This window comes from Mesoplodon bidens, assembly GCF_964165515.1.
Source record: "Mesoplodon bidens genome assembly, chromosome: 1".
Lineage (NCBI taxonomy): Eukaryota > Metazoa > Chordata > Mammalia > Artiodactyla > Ziphiidae > Mesoplodon > Mesoplodon bidens.
Window position 1 is genome coordinate 169,534,930 of NC_138176.1, and position 22,914 is coordinate 169,557,843.

General features: G+C 38.7%; 1 protein-coding gene across 4 annotated transcripts in view; it reads right to left on the reverse strand.

Moving 5' to 3' along the window:
* Window positions 1-22,914, reverse strand: part of LOC308619842 (uncharacterized protein) — a 63,668-nt gene that overhangs the window by 12,916 nt on the left and 27,838 nt on the right. For 2 of the 4 annotated variants that reach the window (XM_081239059.1, XM_081239058.1), the window contains 3 exons: window positions 14,605-14,733; window positions 8,070-8,125; window positions 6,041-6,091 (listed from right to left, as the gene is read on the reverse strand). In XM_081239059.1, the coding sequence (XP_081095185.1) occupies window positions 6,041-6,091; window positions 8,070-8,125; window positions 14,605-14,733 (236 nt within the window). Of the gene's footprint in view, window positions 1-5,660; window positions 6,092-8,069; window positions 8,126-14,604; window positions 14,734-22,914 lie in introns of those variants that run through there. The other 2 variants (XM_081239060.1, XR_014016246.1) reach the window with 2 other exon arrangements.

Sequence of the window (22,914 nt, forward strand, 5' to 3'; positions counted from 1 at the left end):
ATTTGATATGATTGTTTAAAATATTTATAAGTTCCTAAGTGAAAATTGATACTTTAATATTGTTTGAGTTTGCATTCCTTTGATTAGTAGTGAAAATATTTTTTTCTACATTTTTGATCACTAATATTATGTCTTTTTGCTCTCCATTTCTTTGAGGCCTAGGTACTTTTATCAATTTATATGAGCTCTTTATATAAGAAAGATAATAGCCCTTTAGATTTAGTAGTTTTTGCAGATATTTTCCCATTCTGTTATTGCTTATTCATTTTGGTTACTTAAAGAAAATCTGAAGATCTGTTCATATTTTCCTTTGATTTTTAAAAAAATTGCTGCTAAGTATAAAAAATAATCACCTTCCAGAGGCTTATTACACATTCCATTCTATTTTTTTCTGATTTTTTATTGCTTAACCATAATTTTATACCTACTCTTTAATTCATCTGGAATTTATTTGGATATATAGTATGAGAAGCTGATCTAAGCTATTTTTTCTAAATTGATAACCATTCCAAAATGGTCCTTTTTCTCTACTGATTTATGAAATCTCCTGTATCACACAGTAAGTTCCTATACGTAATGGGACTATTTCTGCACTAGGCTATTTTTTTAATGTGTACTTCCCTGTTTTAATATAGTAGTTTGGGTATATTATTATATTCAATTGGCTTAGTCCTAAAAAATTTTTTCTCTTCTATTATTTGCATTCTTATTCTCCCACATCAACTTTCAGAATCATTGTACCTATTACAAAGACTTTGATAGTAACAAGTCTTTTTTTCTTTGCTAGAACAATGTTATTTCCCCAATATTACTAATTATATTAACAATTACTTATTAGGTTAACCACAAGGAAAGAAGTCTATGAAGTTAACTCATGCTATTGAATTCTACAGTATTGTCTGAAACAATACCTCTATGACTCAGAAGTTTGATGGAAGAAGATTTTTTAGGACTTAAAAGTGACAAAAACATCTATGCAAAGTTCTCCCTGGGACGCTCTCTTATGATTTGCAAGAAGAAATATTTCTCTTTGAAGCAAATAAATAAAAAAAATAAGAAACTCAAAGTGATTGAAAGTATAAATTTACATGTCTTTGAGTATATTATATATCTTGCAATAAGCCTTTCACAATGTTTCTGAAACTTAAGCCTAAGCATTGTGAACAATTTAACAATAGAGCTACTTGTACTCATTGTCCTAATTCAAGTTATTTCCACATACGTTAATTTCCCTATGAATCACTTCGAGCCTCCTAGAAGTTAACAAAGGAAAGATTTTCTTTCTCAATTTTATTTTTTTTTCTAAAATAATAAAATTCTTAGATACCATGTAGAAATTGAGAGATGTTAAGAATCTCTGGGCTTCCCTGGTGGCGCAGTGGTTGAGAGTCCGCCTGCCGATGCAGGGGACGCAGGTTCATGCCCCGGTCTGGGAGGATACCACATGCTGCGGAGCGGCTGGGCCCGTGAGCCATGGCCACTGAGCCTGCGCGTCCGGAGCCTGTGCTCCGCAACGGGAGAGGCCACAACAGTGAGAGGCCCGCGTACCGCAAAAAAAAAAAAAAAAAAAAAAGAATCTCTATAAGACTCTTAATTATGGCACATATTTCTTGGTACTTAAAAAAGTGAAAATTGTACTCCCATGTTCATTTCAGTATTACTCACAATAGTCAAGATATGGAAACAACCTAAGCATCCATTGATGATGAATGGATAAAGAAAATGTGGTGTATATATATATACAATGAAATATGATTCAGCCTTTAAAAAGAAGGAAACCTTGCCACTTGTAACAACATGGATGAACCTCAAGGACATCATCCTATGTGAAATAAGCAAGATGCAGAAAGACAAATACTGCATGATCTCACTTATATGTGAAATCTAAAATATTCAAACTCAAAGAAACGAAGAGTGATGGCTGCTAGGGGCTGAGAGTAGGGGGAAGAAATGGGGACATGTTGATCAAGGGATACAAAGTTCCAGTTATGCAAGATCTAATGTACAATATAACTATAGTTAACAATACTGTATTGTATATTGTATACTTGAAATTTGCTGAGTGTAGATCTTAAGTGCTGTCAACACACACATACACACACACAAAAGGTAATTAGGTGAGGTGATGGATATGTTAAGTATCTTGATTATGATGATTATTTCATGATGTGTATGTATATCAAAACATCAAGTTGTATACTTAAATATATACAATTTTTAAATTGTCAATTATATGTCCATAAAGCTGGGGGGAAAATCGAAAATTAAATTCCATTGTCCTAACATGAACTACTTACTTAGCTTTCATGCTTTTGGATAGGTCTCTACAGAGCTCCACTGTCATCTTTTCTTTAATATATAACTCAGATGAAAGGTAATCGAAACATTCACTTTGAAGTATTTTCCTAGGAGTCTATGGTAATGCTTTAGAGTCTTATCCACTGTTGTTCCTAACAATGTTTAAGTTTCTTAATTATGTGACAAATGCATTAGTTCTCCAAAAATAACCAGGAAACTGGACTTGCCCCATAGCAACGGAGCTGTTTTTTGTAAAAGGAAAGCATAAGGCATGAGCGGGCACTCACAAAAAGCAGCTTCATGTGCCCTACATCTCTTTTTCAAAATGATTCTATCAAAGATATTTCATTATATTATTGGCTTCTGTTATAATTGGCTCCCATTTCAAAAGAAGCTGGCTACATTGGAAAAGAATGTCAAGAGTGTCCAAGACATTAATTTATATGTTCCCTTTTGTCATTTTAAAAGTCTTTGAGATATGGTTTCATTTTCTCATCTTGCTTTCAAAAGCCCTTGCTTATGAAACATATATCTTCTGCTTTTGACTTATCAAGTTTCTTTACACTGAATATTTATTTATACATTTTTCTAGATCTCTGTAATTACTTGATTTCTGGTTACTAAGCCTTGGTTTTTTATCTTAAAACATAAATGGTGTCTGCTGTGGAACTGGGTTTACGCATCCTATTGAATAACCACACCCTTATAATTAGAGATTTGGTAGTCATCAGAGAGTGGTACAGTCAGCACCAAAATAGTACGCCACAGGTATTATGTAAACACTATTTTTTTTTAAGAGAACCTTTTTTTTTTTTCAATTTTATTTATCTTTGGCTGCCTTGGGTCTTCATTGCTGCGCGTTGGCTTTCTCTAGTTGCGGCGAGCGGGGGCTACTCTTCGTTGTGGTGGGTGAGCTTCTCAGTGCGGTGGCTTCTCTTGTTGCGGAGCACGGGCTCTAGCCACGCAGGCTTCAGTTGTTGCTGCACACGGGCTCAGTAGCTGTGTCCCGCGGGTTGTGGAGCGCAGGCTCAGTAGTTGTGGCACACGGGCTTAGTTGCTCCGCGGCATGTGGGATCTTCCCGGACCAGGGATTGAACCCGTGTCCCCTTCATTGGCAGGCGGATTCTTAACCACTGTGCCACCAGGGAAGTCCCGTAATGAATTTTTAATGAATTTGGCAACTGGTCACGAGGCATCTCTTGACTAAACACTAGGGACATAATGCTTATGTTACGGAACCAAATTTGGCTCCTCTTGCCCGAATGCAGTAAAGTCAATCTATTGACCCTGGGCTGTGGTGAAGGAAAGAGCTATGTTTATAGCAAGGAGCCAAGCAAGGAATCCAGGTCAGCCAGTGCTCAAAATACCCCAACTCCCAGATGGGTTTCAGGAAAACCTTTTTAAAGGCGATGTAAGGTGTGTGTGTGGTTGTGGTGGTGGTGGTGGTGGTGGGGTCCCAGGGTATGTGATCAGCCCATGCACAGTTCTCTGATTGGTTGATGGTGAGATAACAGGGTGTTGTCACAGGGGTTAACATTATCAATCCCTAGGCCACCTGCTCATCAAGTAGTTAATTTCTTCCATTTGGTGGGGGGTTTAGCATCTGTAAAACAACTCAGGAAATGTGCATCAGCTACTATTATCCAGGTACTTCAGAGCGGAGTTAAAGCAGAGAAGCTAAAGCTGAAAGTGTTCTGGGGGAGTGGTCTGTCCTGGGAAGGCCCCACAGGGTTCTGCTCAATTGTGTTTTCTCTTCATTTCTATGAAATTAATAAGCTTAAAATTTGGTAAGAAAGATCTCATGGTTACAAAAGTACTACTTTCTATGCTTTTTAAAGCTCAAAAAAATCTGCTTCCACCTCACCTACAATAATCTGCAACGGTTTGAATTATGCCAGGAAAATTTAGAATAAGGGGAGAGTGATGAGGAATCAATCAATGTAAGATTTAATGCTTTTTCAGAAAACAGCCAAAAGCGTTTAAGAGCTGAGTGCAACAACAGGGGTGGTTAAGTAAATTATAATTAATTTACACAATGGAATATTACATAGTTTTTAAAATAATGATTAAATATGTCTTTATTGACATGGAGAGATATTTATGATACATAAATTGATGAAAGGAGCTTATAAAAAACAAAATCTCACTTTTGTTTAAAATAAGGAAAAAATAGCACTTGTATATATGCATGGGAAGAATATCAAAAATATAGTTTGTGAATGTTGAACTCAATATAAGTTTAATTTTCTTCATATTTTCCAATTTTTTTTGCAATGAGCATTTATTACTCTCATAATCAGAAAAAACAAGAAGGATATTTCTACTTTAAAAATAGTATGTATGAGGTTTTGTTGATGAGAAAACAAGTGCTCTCGCTCTCTCCATCTTTCAATTCTGCTTGCCTCTAACTGGCTTACTACTACATACAGGTTCTAGTCCCAAAGTGGGAAAGATGACTGTCGCTGGCTCCAGACTCCAAAACTGTATCTACAATCAACTCTAACAGGTAGAGACAATCTTCCCTATTAACTCCAGCAGAAAGTCATAGGGCAGGCTGAGTGTCTTGACTTGGATTAGGAACTAAAATGTGGAGGGGAGTGAGTGGGAGCGAATAAGGGATGTAATCATTTTCTGATGGTACAGGTCTTGGTCACTGTACACCCCCTACGGCCTGTGACGAGAAGGAGTCTACATTGAGTTGGTTCCCAATGGGAAAGAGGAGTTTCATCATCTGAAGGAAGAGGAAGTGATGCTGAAAGGACTAAAATAACAGATATCCATTGTAACATTCATTGTAGACTCTCATAATAATAGTGACAAAAATGAAGTTCTTAAAGAGTTCCCAGAGTTTTTCAGTGTTTGGGAATTGGGTATCACCATTCAACACCTAAATTACAATACCTATTCATTCAACAAAATATTCATCAAGTATCTACTATGTGCATAGTAGTCTATCTTACTGGGATGAGCAGTAAACAAAAAACAAACAAAATATTCCTGCTCTCAGGGATCTTATATTTTCAGACATCATTAACAACTGTAAAACATGAGTCTGAAATTGGCCTCTGGCTGGAAATTTTATTGCAGTAGTTGAGATAAAAGAAAATGCAATTTGGCTTTCATATAATTATTTTCTTTTACTTGTCTGTGAACACCATAGTAAGATCCTATCCTTAAAAGAAACCAAGCTGAGATGAGTCATGAGATTTACAAGCAAGTTAGAAGAGTACAGGCTTTTGTGTCTTGGAATTAATAGAATATTGCATTATCTAGACACACCCCAGGGTGTTCTGTAGCACCTTTGAGCTTTAACTTCTGGGTTACCTAACCTGCCGTTACAATGACACTGGGCAAAACCAATCTTGTGGTGTATATTTAATTTCAAGCAAAAAATCTTTTTACAGTTGACTACAGTAGCAGTGAGCAAACTTCCTTTTTCAGGTCAATAGGTTAATGTACATGGTCAGAACAAAAATATCTTGTTCTGTTTTGTGTCTTGTTAGTGTTTACCTGCTATAGACTGAATGTTTCTGTTCCCACCGCCACCCCCCAAGCCCTAATCCCCAAAATGATGGTATTTCAAAGTGAGGCCTTTGGGAGGTGATTAGGTTGTGAGGGTGGAGCTCTCATGAACGGGATTAGTGTCTTTATAAAAGAGACCCCAGAGAGCTCCCTTGCCCCTTCTTCCTTGTGAGGACACAGCAAAAACATGGCCATTGGTAAATCAGGAAGTGGCTCTCACCAGACACCTAATCTGCTGGTGCCTTGATCTTGGTCTTCTCAGTCTCCAAAACTGTGAAAAATAAAGTTTTGTTGTTTAAGCCACCCAGTCTATGGTATTCTGTTATAGCAGACCAAACAGACTAAGACTATTTTTGGTATAGCAAACACCTAACCCCGAATTTTAAAAGCTTTGGAAGGAAAACAAAAACAAGTTTTGGGGACTTCCCTGGCAGTCCAGTGGTTAAGACTTCCCCTTCCAATGCAGGGGGTGCATGTTCGATCCCCGGTCAGGGAGCTAAGTATCCCACATGCCTTGGGGCCAAAACACCAAAACACAAAACAGAAGCAATATTGTAACAAGTTCAATAAAGACTTTAAAAATTGTCCACATCAAAAAAATCTTAAAAAAAAAAAAGTTTTGGCAAATGTATCTTTTCACTTTTTAAAAAAAATCTTGAAGAACAATTATAATTTCCTAATGCAGTGATTCTCAGCTTTGACTACACATTAGAATCACCTTTTAAAAATACTGGGATGGGGGCTTCCCTGGTGGCGCAGTGGTTGAGAGTCCGCCTGCTGATGCAGGGGACACGGGTTTGTGCCCCAGTCCGGTAGGATCCCACATGCCGTGGAACGGCTGGGCCCATGAGCCATGGCCGCTGAGCCTGCTGTGCGTCCGGAGCCTGTACTCTGCAATGGGAGAGGCCACAACAGTGAGAGGCCCGCGTACCGCAAAAAAATAAAAAAATAAATAAAAAATACTGGGATGGGGGTGGAGGGTGGGGATTAGGCATTGATGTCTTTTAAAAAGTACTGTATGTAATTTTAATATAATGTGTAATATAATAGCTAGGCTTGAGGACTACCTAAAGGATAAGACATACCTGCTGTGGGGGGGATGGGGAGTGAATATTTTTAGTCTAGAACACTTGGGTATGTTTGTTTTATTGCCAGTCTGACTTTCATCAATGAATCACTTTAAATCATCATTTATCCACCTTCAAAAGAGGGATAAATGATCCCACATCCATGCATCCATTCATCCATCTGTCTTCCTTCCTTTCATTCTCTTTCTTTTTCTCCTTTTCTTTCTCTTTCTCATTCACTCATTTCAATCAACAATTCATCAAACCAGTATTTAATAGGGTAAGTACTGTGCTAGGTACTAAGGATACAGAAATCGAATTCATACTTTCATTCAAGTAGTAGTTTCATTAATAAGGTAGCACATATAAATTAGTCATCCTGAGATTCTCAAATGAAGTTCAATTTTTAAAAAACAGTTGCAAAAAATATACACCAATCTTTCCCCTGCTTGATTTACTTTGCAAAAGCTTGTGTTGAAGCTTGAGTTGTTGTATTAGGCAAATATAAACATTCCTGACCTACCGTGCTTTCAATGAGTCATAGTAAGCTCTACATCTGCACAGTGTAATTTTCAATCTTTCGTATATTGAATGAAAGGAGGTAAATGTCTATAATTCATTAGGTTCTACATAAGAAAAGATTTATTTTCTTTTATCTGGCCATGCCCAGCGGATTGAGGTATCTTAGTTCCCTGACCAGGGATTGAACCTGAGCCCCCGCGCAGTGAAAGCTCCGAGTCCTAACCACTAGACTGCCAGGGAATTACCATAAGAAAAGATTTAGAGATACTATCAACTTTAATTAGGAATTATTCTAATTTAAGACTCCTCAGATGTTTTGGGGATATTTTGTGAAGTTCTGTTACTGCTGATATACCAAATCCCACCCGGAGTCCAGCCATGTAGCTTCATCTTCGGCTCATAACCAGTTCCAAAATCAAGTTACTATGTAGACGAAGGTGGATCCACGAATATTTAAAGGTAAGCAGATACTTTCCTCTGGACTGTTCATGCCATTTCCTCCATTTTTAAGCTCCAAGTTACAGCATAGCAGCTGGTCAAAAACCCACTTCTGTGGTCCGAGGCTAGGACTGCCAGATCTCTCCTAGGAAGTTGGACGTAATCATACTATTGAAGTAGTTGCTGACACATATTTAAAACTAAGAACAAATGCAGGCTCACCTCACCCACAGAAGCACCACAGTCATGTCTGATGCAATAGTGCACCCACCCAACACCTAAAGGCAAAAGAGAAATATTTTGAATTAAAATCAACATCAGTAGGAAGACAGCGCAGGGTATAAAGAGAGAACACTCTTCCTGCCAAGAACAGATTCAAAGCTAACGGGTTCCAAGAGAGCTAGCCTCATCCACAGCATGAAGTTCCCTGTAACCTGATATTTGATATAGGTACTACCATAAAATTATAGTTATTATGAAGCATGAGTTTTACAAGAAGAAAAATACAATCAAAGGGAAAAAAGGAGAGTCAACATGAAGAGAATAAAGTAAATCTATATCTAGGGGCAGATGAATTTACATTTTTGAGATATATAATCATTTGGTACTCATCATGAACAAATCATTGTGGCCTGAGAAATAATAATAACAGTTACTACTACTAATAATAATAACTAACAATCACTGAGTACTTATTTTATGCCAGGCACTGGTAGTGCTTGACATGCATTATCTTATTTAATCCTCACAACAACCTTATTTACTATTATTCCAGATGAGAAAAATGAAGCTCTGAGAATTTATGTAACTTGCTTAAGTAACACAGCTTGTAAATACTCAAGCTTTGATTTGAAACCCAGACCTGTCTGACTCCAAAAACCATGCTCTTAACTATTACACAACTCACTCTCCTAATTTACAACTAGAGATTACATAGCTAAACCATCTGGCTCAGAGGGGCTTACAGTACTTTTAAGACTTTTGTACTTTTTGTAACTACTCTGGGCCTTTTGCAATGTATCTGTCACCAGTAATAAACAAATCTCTAATGCTGATACAATACCCTGGCAGGTAGTTGCAAATGGAAGAAATTTGCAGCTGCTGAGTGTACATTGTACAAAGTTAGGGATTGCAGCAAATTGGGTACATATGTGAAGCAGAAAGCAAAGCACATCAATATATATTTTGGTAACTAATTACTAGAAAGAATATTGCTAAGACTAATTGCTCCTCTTTAAAATTAAAAAAAGGAGCTAAAAGTTACATTTAAAAAAACTATTTGTTCTCACTTTGTGTTGAAAAGTAGTAAACACACACACACACACACACACAATCTCCAGCAACCTTGGACATTGTTAGCTTCATGGGGTTATTAGGTATGTTGTGCTAAAGTAGCAGCTTCAGTCTCTGTTGGGGGGATTTATACTAGTAATGTGATAGGGAAGTAATCAATTTTCAGGGAATTTTTTAAAAATGAAGATTCTCTGGCAATGGCAACTCTATTGTATTGCACCAAATGGAATTAGCTGACTTCATTAGGAGTTGATCATGAGTTGCTAGGACAGGTTTTGGCCCACGATTTACATTTCCATATGCTTGAACAGCCTACATACATCCAATTTAGGTTTCTATTCAACCTCTGAATTAAAAAATTTTTTTCTGTTATAAAATCTACCACCCATAACCTTCAGTTTAACATATTTCCATGATACTTAACTTCCATGTATATAATGGAAGGTTTAAAGAAAAAATCACTGTATCAGGAAAGGAGGAAAAGAATTTCTGATAATGAGCTTCAGGAGATATAAATGTGTAACTTGCTTTGGTAACCTCTTGAAGTGTATACACACGAACATTTCCAATAAATATAGGAAACTTTTGACTAATGGCTACAGGCTGTATACCCTGTGTTGGCTGTGGTGTCTGAAAATCGAGGGTCACACCCTCAAAATTGATATTGCTGCTAGGTGCCCCAGTAGCATAGTTGAATCTAAGTATGGTGATACAGGGATATTACAGTTTAGCAACTGTAAGAAACCTAGCGCAGTACTTCTCCCACTTTATGGTGCACAAGAACAACCTAGAGAGCTTGTTAAAGCAGATTATTAGTCCCCACCTCAGAGAATCTAATTCAGTAGGTCTGGGGTGGTATAGAAAAATTTGCATTTCTGATGATCATTTTTAGGTGAGAGGGGAGCTGCCTATCCAAGGACCACGCATTGGTTAGTACTGATATAAAAGAATCTGTAAATAAAAAAGTTCACAAATTCTGAACTTTAATCATATTCCTGTCTGAGTGCAAATCTGATGCCTATAAAAGGTACACTTCAGAGAAAGGAGAAACTGGCAAAAGGTATATATTTCTTGGCTGGATAGAGTCATGATTCTTAGAATTGTAAAAGGCTCTATGTATTCAATAGAGAACCTTCTTGAAACATTTATAAAGAAAGGGCCATTTGCTATATGATGATACTGGGATGATGTATAAAGAAATTAATGGGAGTGTTTGTTGAGTTGATGGGTTTAGCCATAAATTAGAGAAATAATTCAGCTTAAAGCAAATATCCTGATTCTAAGCTCTTCTCAGTTGTATTTTGATCTTTCTGGACCTGTGGCTAGACCAGGGGCAGCAGCATCACCTGGGAATTTGTTAGAATTGAAATCCTCGGGCCACACCCCAGAGTTACTTAATTAGAAATTCAGAAAGTAAGGCCCAGCCACCTGTGTTTTAACAAGCCCTCCAGGTGATTCTAATGCATGCTAAAGACTGAGAATCACTGCCAGACTAGGGGTTCTCCGATTTTAGTGTTCATCACAATCAGAATCACCTGGAGTATTTGTTTAAAATTCAAATTCCTGTTCCTTCCTCAGTGTGGGCCTAAAATTTTAAAATACTTTTGGGAATTTCCATGTAGACAACATTTTGAGAAACAGTGCCCTAAACCAGAGGCTTTCAAACGTTTTTGACCAGGACCCACACATTACATCAGGATTTAGTGAATATAAAAATATTTATAACTAGGGACTTCCCACAACTAGAGAAGGCCCACGCACAGCAAGGAAGACCCAGCGCAGCCAAAAATAAATAAATATATTTAAAAAATTTTATTAACTAAAACAAGAGTTTCACAAAATAAACTAACACAACACTGTAAATCAACTATGTTTCAATAAATTTTTTTTAAAAACTGAAAAAAAAAGTTTCACAAAATAATACTCTTGTACATGCAATGCACTCTGATATTTTCTATTTCATTTAAAAAATGCTGGTGGCAGAACCACTAAATTGATTTCATGACCCACTAATGGGCTGCAACCGCAGCTTGAAAAACACGCCCCAGATCAGTGCTTCTCAAACTTTACAACTGGGATGGCAGTGGATTCAGTACATTTGAATCACCTAGAGATCTTGTTATAATGCAAATTCTAATTCTGTAAGACTGGGATGGGCTTGAGAGTCTGCATTTCTAACAAGCTTCCAAGTGTTGCTAATGCTGCTGGTTCATATATTACCCTTTTAAGGGCAAGGCCTGAACTATAATGCAAGAAGGTAACAGCAAACTCGATTCCTTTCTCTGTCATGAACCTACCTCTATGATAGTGAGCTTTAGAAGAAATTGCAACCTGACTAGTGGTATTATCCTGTCCAGATGTAGTGGACAGTGAGTTGTCCTTTAACATCACTGCCAGTAGCAATGGGGTTCAAAATCTCAGTCTGTGTGGGTGTATGTAGGCACTGATTCTCAAAAGATCATGTCAAATTAGTGCATTCATGAGAACCCAACAGGAGATTTTCGTCTTTTACCATCTATCTGACTTAATACCAGAATTGGAAAAATAAAAGACTAGGATCACTTAGTTCTAGAACAATGATATGTGTATCTTGTGTCACATTATTAAAATACCCCTTCATGCATAAGTGAGGAAGTTCAAAGGAGATGGTCGTACATAGAGAAGTCAGGGTATTGCCAAGGTCACCACCTGAGTGAATTCACAGGCTAGGACCTAGCCCTCAGTTTCAAAGGCTCAGAGGCCTCATATGTCAGCCACACAGTGGTGTCAAGACACTCAGAGAGCTGTCTGATATTAACCTAGTTCATAGAAACTAATGTAAAATAAGAACATTTGGATTATTTATCTCACAATGAAAAGTATAACTGTCAAGAAAACTAACCCTTGTAATCCTTTCTCATCATTTAGGAAGTTTACATGGGAAGGCAAATTATAATTACAAGGTTGCTGGGTGAGCATGGAATCAGAGAAAAAGAAGTTTGCTAAATATTTCAAATGTTTATGCATCATCTCCAGAATAGAGCACTTGCTACAGGGCACCTTTTCACTTGGCCAGGCTTTAGACAGGCACTGCCATTGTCGGTCTCTGAGAGCCTTTATTTTCTAGACTTCTGTGGTTGACTGATCCACATTCTAATTGAATCGTTCTTTAACCATATTAGTACAGTTAGTCAGTACATCAAGTCTTCTGTATCTTTCAGATATGTATCTATCTACATATTATTTCTGTGGTCTCTCCAAGGGCAATTTAATATACATTTTTTTAAAGACATCTCATTTGCACCCTTTTATTAACTACCATAGGTTTAACTATTAGACTATTAGCATCAAGGAAATATCATTCTCTCCCTATTTTAGTCTAAATATTTTCCATTCTTTTAAAAACTTTTATTTTTATCAAATTATTATAATACATAACATAGGTTTAAAGGTCAGTAATGCTAAAATGATTATAGCAAAAAATGATAGAGCACTGCCCCTCCTCTCCCAACACTTTCCCTGCAACTAGCTACCCAGAGGCAGCCATTTTCAACTTTTAAAAACTATTTCTACTGGCACTTACCTCCATCCATATTTCTAAATAATATATTTATGCTATTATTTCTTGATTTTTCTAATTTAGATGTTATTTACTAACTTCTTTCTATGGAAGATGAGGATTTGAAAATCTTATACCTACACTCACACATTTACTTCTCCTCTTTCTTAACTCAATTTAATTATGATGTTTCATGAAGTCGATAATTAGTGTTTACATTATTAGGATTAAATAAGTATTATTAATTGCTAAGCCATGAGATATACTATGAGAGCATTTCCTTATATAATTTCTTGGCTTTCCTGAAGTTAATGATTGCCTCCCACTTCTCCCAATTAGCTCTTTAAAAAAACAAACAAACTTAGAATGGTTTTAGGTTTACAGAAAAATTGTAAAGATAGTACAGGGGGTCTCCTAAACTGTATCCAGTTTCTCTTATTATTAACATCTTACATTAGTATGGTATACTACTGTTACAATTAATTAATTATTGTTACAATTTATGAATGAATGTTGATAGGTTAACTAAAGTGCATAATTTATTCAGATTTTCTCAGTTTTTACCTAATGTCCTTTTTCTGTTTCAGGTTATCATTCTGCTTTGCAGTCATGTTTCCTTAGGTTCCTCTTGGACTTACATCTGACAGTTTTTCAGACTTCCCTGTTTTTAATGACCGTGACAGTTTTGAGGAGTACTGTTCAAGTATTTTGTATAGAATGTCTCTGAATTGGGATTTGTCTGATATTCTTCTCATGATTAGACTGGGGTTATATGTTTCTGGGAGAAAGACCAAAATGGTAAACTGACATTTTCATCCTTTCAATATGCTCACTATATCTGGTTGTTGTTGTTGTTTTTCCCTCCTAGAGTAATTTCTTCTAGAAACCTCTGCCCTGCTCTAATTCGGATGTGGTGCTGTCTCTAGGCCTACTAACTGTCATCCTGAGATTCGATTTTACAGCTTTCCTTTGGATTCTCTACACCTTCCTTCTGTATTGAATTTCTGTTTCCTGGATCTCTTTTCTTCCCTTTTTTTTTTTTGGAGGGGGGGGTGGTTAGTTTTGCATTTGGGTATCCTCCAGTAGCCTCCTGAGAAAAGTATAAAGGAGATAAATTTTTTTGAGTCCTTGAAGTCTGAAATGTCATTATCGTTACACTTGATGGACAGTTTTGATGATTTTGTTATATTATTTATTTGATCCTTTCTTCCATTCCACCTTCTCTGTTCTCTCACAGTCCCTGGATTGATTTTTTTCATTTTCTTATCTCTTCTCTCCTATGCTTCACCTCTGACTTCTTATGTTATCTTCTAGGAAATTCCTTTAATCTTTAATTATATCATATGTCTAATTTACCAGTTATTTATTGTTCTTTAAATGTTTTCATGAATGAAATATCTTCTTTTATCTGAGGAAACTAATTTTTTAAAATATTTTCTTCAGCTCCCTATGCTCTCTCTGTTTACTCCAAGACACTTTCCTCTGCGTCTATTTCTGGCTTTCTTGTTAACAGAGTTTCTTCACTTTTCTGGAGATTCTTGAGTGTCCATTCATATTTAAGAGTGAGGGACTCAAAGAACTGATTGTAAGTTTACTGTGTATGAGAGAGGCTTGTTGCCTAGCTGGCATTTCCATAGGGGGAGAGGTTGCTCAGAGGCATCTGCCTGGGGACCCTCTGACTGGGTACTAACGTTCCAGGAGTTGAGTGGGAAGGGGGCAATCTCAGGATTTGGCAGACTCACTTAACCCTCTTTTTATGTCTCATCTGGGCCCTCCACCTTGCCTCATATCTCTGACCTCAAGACCTTTCTAGTTCAAGAAGATATTGCTAGAGTGGACAAGGGATGCTTGTTGACTCTGCCAAGGGGACAGAGAGGATCTGTGGGTCTAGCGCTCATTGTACATTAGAATTATCAACCTACTCACCTGTTTTCAGCTCACCTCTCAGCTTCTGATATATCAGATACCTCCAATTCCTGAAGTTTTTCAGCTTCTGCAACATAATCAGCTTGCTTCTTGTTGACTTCTCATTTGGCAAGACAGATTTCAATTTCTCTTTTTAACAAATTAGTTTTATCAGATTAGTGACTGGTCTTCCATACATTTGCATCATCTTGGTCTCCTCCCTTTCCATCTTCATCCACATCTAATAAGTCATTAGAACCTTTTGATTCTACCTTCTAAGTATCAGTGAAATTCACCACCCCTCACCTCTCCATTCCCATCGTCATTGTTTTAGTTTAGGCCTTCAACATTTCTCTCTTACACTGTTGCAATAAAAGTCTATGTCTATGTGGTTTTTTTAAAAAATTTATTTCATTTATTTTTTGGTTGTGTTGGGTCTTCGTTGTTGCACGGGCTTTCTCTAGTTGTGGAGAGCGGGGGCTACTCTTCGTTGCAGTGTGTGGGCGTCTCACTGTAGTGGCTTCTCTTATTACAGAGCACGGGCTCTAGGCGCAAGGGCTTCAGTAGTTGTGGTGAACGGGCTCAGTAGTTGTGGCTCAAGGGGTCTAGAGCACAGGCTCAGCAGTTGTGGCACATGGGCTTAGTTGCTCAGTGGCTTGTGGGATCTTCCCAGACCAGGGCTCAACCCGTGTCCCTTGCATTGGCAGGTGGATTCTTAACCACTGTGCCACCAGGGAAGCCCTGTCTATGTGTTTTTAATCTTTTTCCATATCCCCAACTCCCCCAATTTTCTTTCTAAAACATAAATCTGATTGTTTCGCTCCTTTGTTTAAAATTAAAGAGTTTCCCACTACTTACTAGAATAAATTCCAAATTCTTCATACACAATTCCCCTTCAAAATCTGGACCCTGCATTCCTTTTGCAGTCTCATTCCTTGCCACCATCCCCAATGTGGTAGTCTACATTGCAAAGCAAACTATTTGTCATTTCCTGACACATCTTCAATACCTTTCAAAACTCCTTTCCTCTCCCTAAACATCCTTCCCTTTTCCTCTTTCTGGCAGAGTATTACTCATCCATCCAAGCTCAGACCAAACATCAACATCACCTCCGAGAAGGCTTTCCCAATTTCCCAAATGAATTAAGTCATTCTCTCCTCTACACCCTTACAGCACCTCTCACAAACCTCTATTATAGTCTTTTAACATTGTGCAGTGATTGTTTATGAGTCTGTTTCTCACACAACGTATCCTATGCATCTTTGTACCCTCCTTTTCCCTACCCACCATCCATCTCTCAGCTTGCAGCATACCTAGAACATAGTAACAGGCAACTTACATGTATTGAGAGCTTGGGCTCTTAATAAATATTTGTTTAATAAATGAAGGCAACACATGAGAGATCTGAGGAAGTCTGAGAGTTCCTACCCTTAGGGTTTCCTAAGGTCTTAATTATAGGGGTTTACACAAAAATATACTTGCAGGCACATGTGTGCACTTCCTTAATCGTGACTCATAACAAGACAGGCATATGAATTTCAAACAGGCAAGGCTATAACTTATGCAGGCCTGACTATAAGGTATTTTGAAACTGGCTAGAATGTAATTTCCAGAAAGTGGGAATTTTAATCACTGTTTACTGTTATATCTTCAGTGCCTGGTACATAGTAAGTACTCGTGCTAATAAGGGTACCAACAGGAAACAAATGGCACACTCAAAATAGGATAACTTGAGGAGAGACCATTTATAAAGGGATAGGTGGAATGCAGGGGAACCGCAAATGATAGTGAAGTAACCCAGGGTTTCTAACAGTGAGAAACCTTACAACCACCCTAGGTCTAAAGGGAGAGGTTATGTAGAGTGGGCTCTTCTGCCTTGAGAAGAACCATGACTATCAGTCACAGCCACCTAATGGCTAGAATGGCCATGACCATGAGGATAACCACAGTCCAAATCACAGTGTTCAAAAACATGTGAAAAACTTCAGGTTTAATGGCTGGCATTAATGCATAAGGACTCTAACCTAGTACGGGGATCAAGCAGTAGGAATCTCTGAGCCAAGGCTGGCTGATGTGTGGCACCACCAACCTTTCTCTTTTACATCCCCCATCCTGGCCCCCAAGGCAGACTTTCTTTGTCAGTTATGGTTCTCTCTCCCACCAGAAAGAGCCCTCTACTACCCGACACAGTGCTCCAGGCAGTGACTACCAGTAAAGTGCTGTTACCTTATATGAAACCTATTTGCCAAACTGGTTCTGGTCATATGATAGAAGTAGGGTTAGTAGGATCTTTCCAGTTTGTAGAAGGTCCCTAGCCATCAGCTAGGGATACAGAGTTTGGGTCAGCTCCAGGGAGAAGGGACTGCCAAGCACTACACTAAGCAGATTTTTTTTCTGAGCCCCAGACAGCCAGGCCAGGTTCAAGTTAGGATACTGATCCTAAGGGAAGAAATAATGCAAATCAGCAATCAAATTAAAAATTCTGCAGACTGTCAAAACAATGAGAGTTGAGGAAAAGGTATACAGTAGGTATATAGGATATGTTTTCAAAGCAAGATTGATTTCAGACTCATCTGCTGGTGGAAATGGTATTTCCAATATATTATTAGGCATGATATGGATTGACTCTGAAATTCGGTGTGACTGAACTCACCAAGTTAGAAGATCTTAGGCACCTGCAGCTAAGTAGGGCAAGATAGGGAAAAGAGTAATAAACTGCTTTCTTTTTTCTTTTCCCCTCCCTTTAAAATTTTTTTTCTAAATTAAGCCAAAAACTTTTGCTGTGAATAATTAAAACAAGCATATGAGAGCATAATAACTACCATTTACTGAGTATCTAGTACTATGTTTTATGCTTTAGATATGCTCTCATTAATCTGCAACAACTCTATAAGGTAGATATAAGTATACTTAATTTACAGATGAGGAAATGGGAGTTTAGAGTAATAAAGCGAATAAGTAGCAGCTTTAGGGGTTTGATCCAAGCTTATTTGGCTTTAAAGCTTATATTACTTCTGATACTTCAGCTGCCTATGCTATCTTATTGAGACTGTGATTTCAATAAACCTCAAGTCTTGGATTCCTCAAGGTCATCATCATAAATGATGAGAACAAGCAAGTTTAATGTGATAAGGCCATAGGAGAATGGATATTAGTATATTACCAAATGTTAGCATGGTTAAGAATAACAAGAATATTTTATTCATCCCTAATTTTTTTCATTTCAATTATAGTACTTGCCATACTCAAAGTACTTTCTAAGAGAAATTATCTCACTCATGGTTCCTGATGACAGAGCAATCTGTACTTTGTTACTGTTCTCTTTCATACTTCCCTTCCCCAGGTGTGTGGCCCAGGGACAAGCGTCTGTCCTAAGAGCTGCCAGTCTTTACGCTAGCCTGTGTCTTCCCATGCAGCCTGGCATGAAAAACAAAACAAAACAAAAAAATTGAGTCAATTGTCTCAGATTTTCTCACTTAAATATTGGAATTAGCAAATACAGAGAATGTCAGGAAATGGCAGAACTAGAGCCATGGTGGAACATGGTGAACTGAAGGAGAAGGCGTAAGATCAAAAACAAAAACAAAAACAAAAGAGAAACAAGTATGTAACTCAGGAGCCTAACAAAAAACATGACGTGCAAATGAGGATAAGGTGAGGAGAGTTTATCTGCAAAGGAACTAATGACAAATGTGTGTGCAGGGTGTCGGGGAACCACAGAGATAGTGAAGGAACCCAATCTAAGTAGCAAGGGAGCTATTACCACCCCTAGACCTGAAGGGACAAAGGAAAGAAGTGGTTGGAAGGGGAGAGTTGTGTAGAGTGAGTCATCTTGAGAGGAGCCGTGGTCTGTGGTTAAGGGATACAGTCTGCCTAAAGTAACCTTGCAGAGAGGGAGCCAGGAGAATAAATACACTGACCTCATTCTGTTGATATAATCTGTAAGGGCCAGGCTTCCAGGAAAGAGAGCACTGTGCAGAAGGCTGAAGAGTGGATCCGGAAGGGCAAACGGAAGATATTTTAGGTACAGCAAGATAAAAAGAGAGAATAAAACAATGGGTAGAGGGAAGACAATAGAGTAGACATGTAGAAAGAAAAAGAAAGAGAGAGAGCATGCTGCCCACAAGAAAGACTGAAAACGGCCCGCCGCCGCCGCCGCCGCCGCCGCTGCCGCCGCCGCCGCGGGGCCTGTGTGCGAGCGCGGGTCACTGTCCGCCCCGCCTTCCGGGGGGCCTGTGCACCCCGCCACTGCTGGGGTCCCCGAGACCCGGGGACGGCTTTTCCGGGAAAGCGCACGGAGCGCCACGGGCTGCTGCAACGTCACGCCGGCCTCTGCCGCCGCAGGCCCGCCCCACACTGCGCGCCCCTCCCTCCCCTCTGCCTGAGTGAGCCAGAGCCCCCGAATCAGCGGCTCCTTTAAACCCGTCCTGTCTGAGCGAAGAACAGACGCCCTCCGGCGACCTACGCGCAGAGGCGGGGCCAGGTCCAAGGCTGAGACCCGGGAGCTGTGAGAGCAGAGGCAGGGAAATCTCTCTGTGCAGCCTCGGAGGCAGCGGATTAAAGCTCCACGGTCCATTTGATGTGCCCTGCGTCTGTGGAGTGCATGAATGGACAGCGAATCATCCCAAATTGAGGAAGTGGACTTTGAGGACAAGATTTAAGACTTTCCCCCCTTTTCCTCTTTTTACAACGAATTATTCCAAATTAAGGAGGTGGACTTAGAGAGCAAGATTTCAGACTTCTCGCCCTTTTCCTCTTTTTACAACGAATTATCCCAAATTGAGGAGGTGGACTTGGAGAGCAAGATTTTTGATTTTTCCCCCTGCTCTCTTTTTGTGAATGTGTATGTGTAATCTTCTGTGTAAGATTCTCTCTGTATAGCTTTGCTTCCACCATATGTCTCAGGGTTCTATCGGTCCGTTTTTTTTTTTTTTTTTCAATAATTACTTTCTAATTTTAATAACGCTACTATATTTCATACTTTATTCTATTTTACTTTACCTGCTCTTTCTTTTTTTCCTACTCTCCCTTCCTCCCTCCCTCCCTCCGCTCCTCCTTTCCTTCTTTCTTTTTCTTTCCTCCCTCCCACCCTTCTTCTTTCCACTTTCTTTTTCTTTCCTTCCTCCCTCCCTCCTGTCTTTCTTCCTTTCCTTTCTCCCTCCCTCCCTCCTTTCTTTCCTTCTTTCTTTCCATCCTTCCTCCCTCCCTCCCTCCCTCCTTTCTTTCTTCCTTCCTTCCTTCCTTCCTTTCTTCCCTTCTTCCTTTCTTTCCCTCTCTCTTTCTTTCTTCTACTAATTCTTTCTTTCTACTTTTTCTCCCTGTTACTCTGAGCCGGGTGGATGAAAGGCTCTTGGTGCTGCAGCCAGGAGCCAGTGCTGTGCCTCTGAAGTGGGAGAGCCAACTTCAGGACACGGGTCCACAAGAGACCTCCCAGCTCCACATAATATCAAGCAGCGAAAATCTCCCAGAGATCTCCATCCCAACACCAGCACCCAGCTTCAGTCAACGACCAGCAAGCTACAGTGCAGGTCACCCTATGCCAAGCAACTAGCAAGGCAGGAACACAACCCCACCCATTAGCAGAGAGGCTACCTAAAAACATAATAAGGCCATAGGCACCCCAAAACACACCACCAGACGTGGACCTGTCCACCAGAAAGACAAGATCGAGCCTCAACCACCAGAGCACAGGAATTAGTCCCCCCCACCAGGAAGCCTACACAACCTACTGAAACAACCTTAGCCACTGGGGTCAGACACCAAAAACAACGGGAACTACGAATCTGCAGCCGGCAAAAAGGAGACCCCAAACACAGTAACATAAGCAAAATGAGAAGGCAGAAAAACACACAGCAGGTGAAGGAGCAAGATAAACACCTACCAGACCTAACAAATGAAGAGGTAATAGGCAGTCTACCTGAAAAAGAGTTCAGAATAATGATAGTAAAGCTGATCCAAGATTCTATTTCCATGATCCATAATCTTGGAAATAGAATAGACAACATGCAAGAAACAGTTAACAAGGACCTAGAAGAACTAAAGATGAATCAAGCATCGATTAAAAACACAATAAATGAAATGAAAAATACTCTAGATGGGATCAATAGCAGAATAACTGAGGCAGAAGAACGGATAAGTGAGGTGGAAGATAAAATAGTGGAAATAACTGATGCAGAGCAAAATAAAGAAAAAAGAATGAAAAGAACAGAGGAGAGTCTCAGAGATCTCTGGGACAACATTAAACGCACCAACATTCGAATTATAGGGGTTCCAGAAGAAGAAGAGAAAAAGAAAGGGACTGAGAAAATATTTGAAGAGATTATAGTTGAAAACTTCCCTAATTTGGGAAAGGAAATAGTTAATCAAGTCCAGGAGGCACAGAGAGTCCCATACAGAATAAATCCAAGGAGAAATACACCAAGACACATATTAATCAAACTGTCAAAAATTAAACACAAAGAAATCATATTAAAAGCAGCAAGGCAAAAACAACAAATAACACACAAGGGAATCCCCATAAGGTTAACAGCTGATCTCTCAGCAGAAACCCTACAAGCCAGAAGGGAGTGGCAGGACATAATTAAAGTGATGAAGGAGAGAAACCTGCAACCTAGATTACTCTACCCAGCAAGGATCTCATTCAGATTTGATGGAGAAATTAAAACCTTTACAGACAAGCAAAAGCTGAGAGAGTTCAGCACCACCAAACCAGCTTTACAACAAATGCTAAAGGAACTTCTCTAGGCAAGAAACACAACAGAAGGAATATACCTACAATAACGAACCCAAAGCAATTAAGGAAATGGGAATAGGAACATACATATCAATAATTACCTTAAATGTAAATGGACTAAATGCTCCCACCAAAAGACACAGAGTGGCTGAATGGATACAAAAACAAGACCCATATATATGCTGTCTACAAGAGACCCACTTCAGACCTAGAGACACATACAGATTGAAAGTAAAGGGATGGAAAAAGATATTCCATGCAAATGGAAATCAAAAGAAAGCTGGAGTAGCAATTCTTATATCAGACAAAATAGACTTTAAAATAAAGACTATTAGAAGAGACAAGGAAGGACACTACATAACGATAAAGGGATCGATCCAAGAAGAAGATATAACAATTGTAAATATTTATGCACCCAACATAGGAGCACCTCAATACATAAGGCAAATACTAACAGCCATAAAAGGGGAAATCGACAGTAACACACTCATAGTAGGGGACTTTAACACCCCACTTTCACCAATGGACAGATCATCCAAAATGAAAATAAATAAGGAAACACAAGCTTTAAATGATACATTAAACGAGATGGACTTAGTTGATATTTATAGGACATTCCATCCAAAAACAACAGAATACACATTTTTCTCAAGTGCTCATGGAACATTCTCCAGGATAGATCATATCTTGGGTCACAAATCAAGCCTCGGTAATTTTAAGAAAATTGAAATTGTATCAAGTATCTTCTCCGACCACAATGCTATGAGACTAGACATCAATTACAGGAAAAGATGTGTAAAAAATACAAACACATGGAGGCTAAACAATACACTACTCAATAACGAAGTGATCACTGAAGAAATCAAAGAGGAAATTAAAAAATACCTAGAAACAAATGACAATGGAGACACGACGACCCAAAACCTATGGGATGCAGCAAAAGCAGTTCTAAGGGGGAAGTTTATAGCAATACAATCCCACCTTAAGAAACAGGAAGCATTTCGAGTAAACAACCTGACCCTGCACCTAAAGCAATTAGAGAAAGAAGAACAAAAATACCCCAAAGCTAGCAGAAGGAAAGAAATCATAAAGATCAGATCAGAAATAAATGAAAAAGAAATGAAGGAAACGATAGCAAAGATCAACCAAACTAAAAGCTGGTTCTTTGAGAAGATAAACAAAATTGACAAACCATTAGCCAGACTCATCAAGAAAAAAAGGGAGAAGACTCAAATCAATAGAATTAGAAATGAAAAAGGAGAAGTAACAACTGACACTGCAGAAATACAAAAGATTATGAGAGATTACTATAAGCAACTCTATTCCAATAAAATGGACAACCTGGAAGAAATGGACACATTCTTAGAAATGCACAACCTGCCAAGACTGACTCAGGAAGAAATAGAAAATATGAATAGACCAATCACAAGCACTGAAATTGAAACTGTGATTAAAAATCTTCCATCAAACAAAAGCCCAGGACCAGATGGCTTCACAGGTGAATTCTATCAAACATTTAGAGAAGAGCTAACACCTATCCTTCTCAAACTCTTCCAAAATATAGCAGAGGGAGGAACACTCCCAAACTCATTCTACGA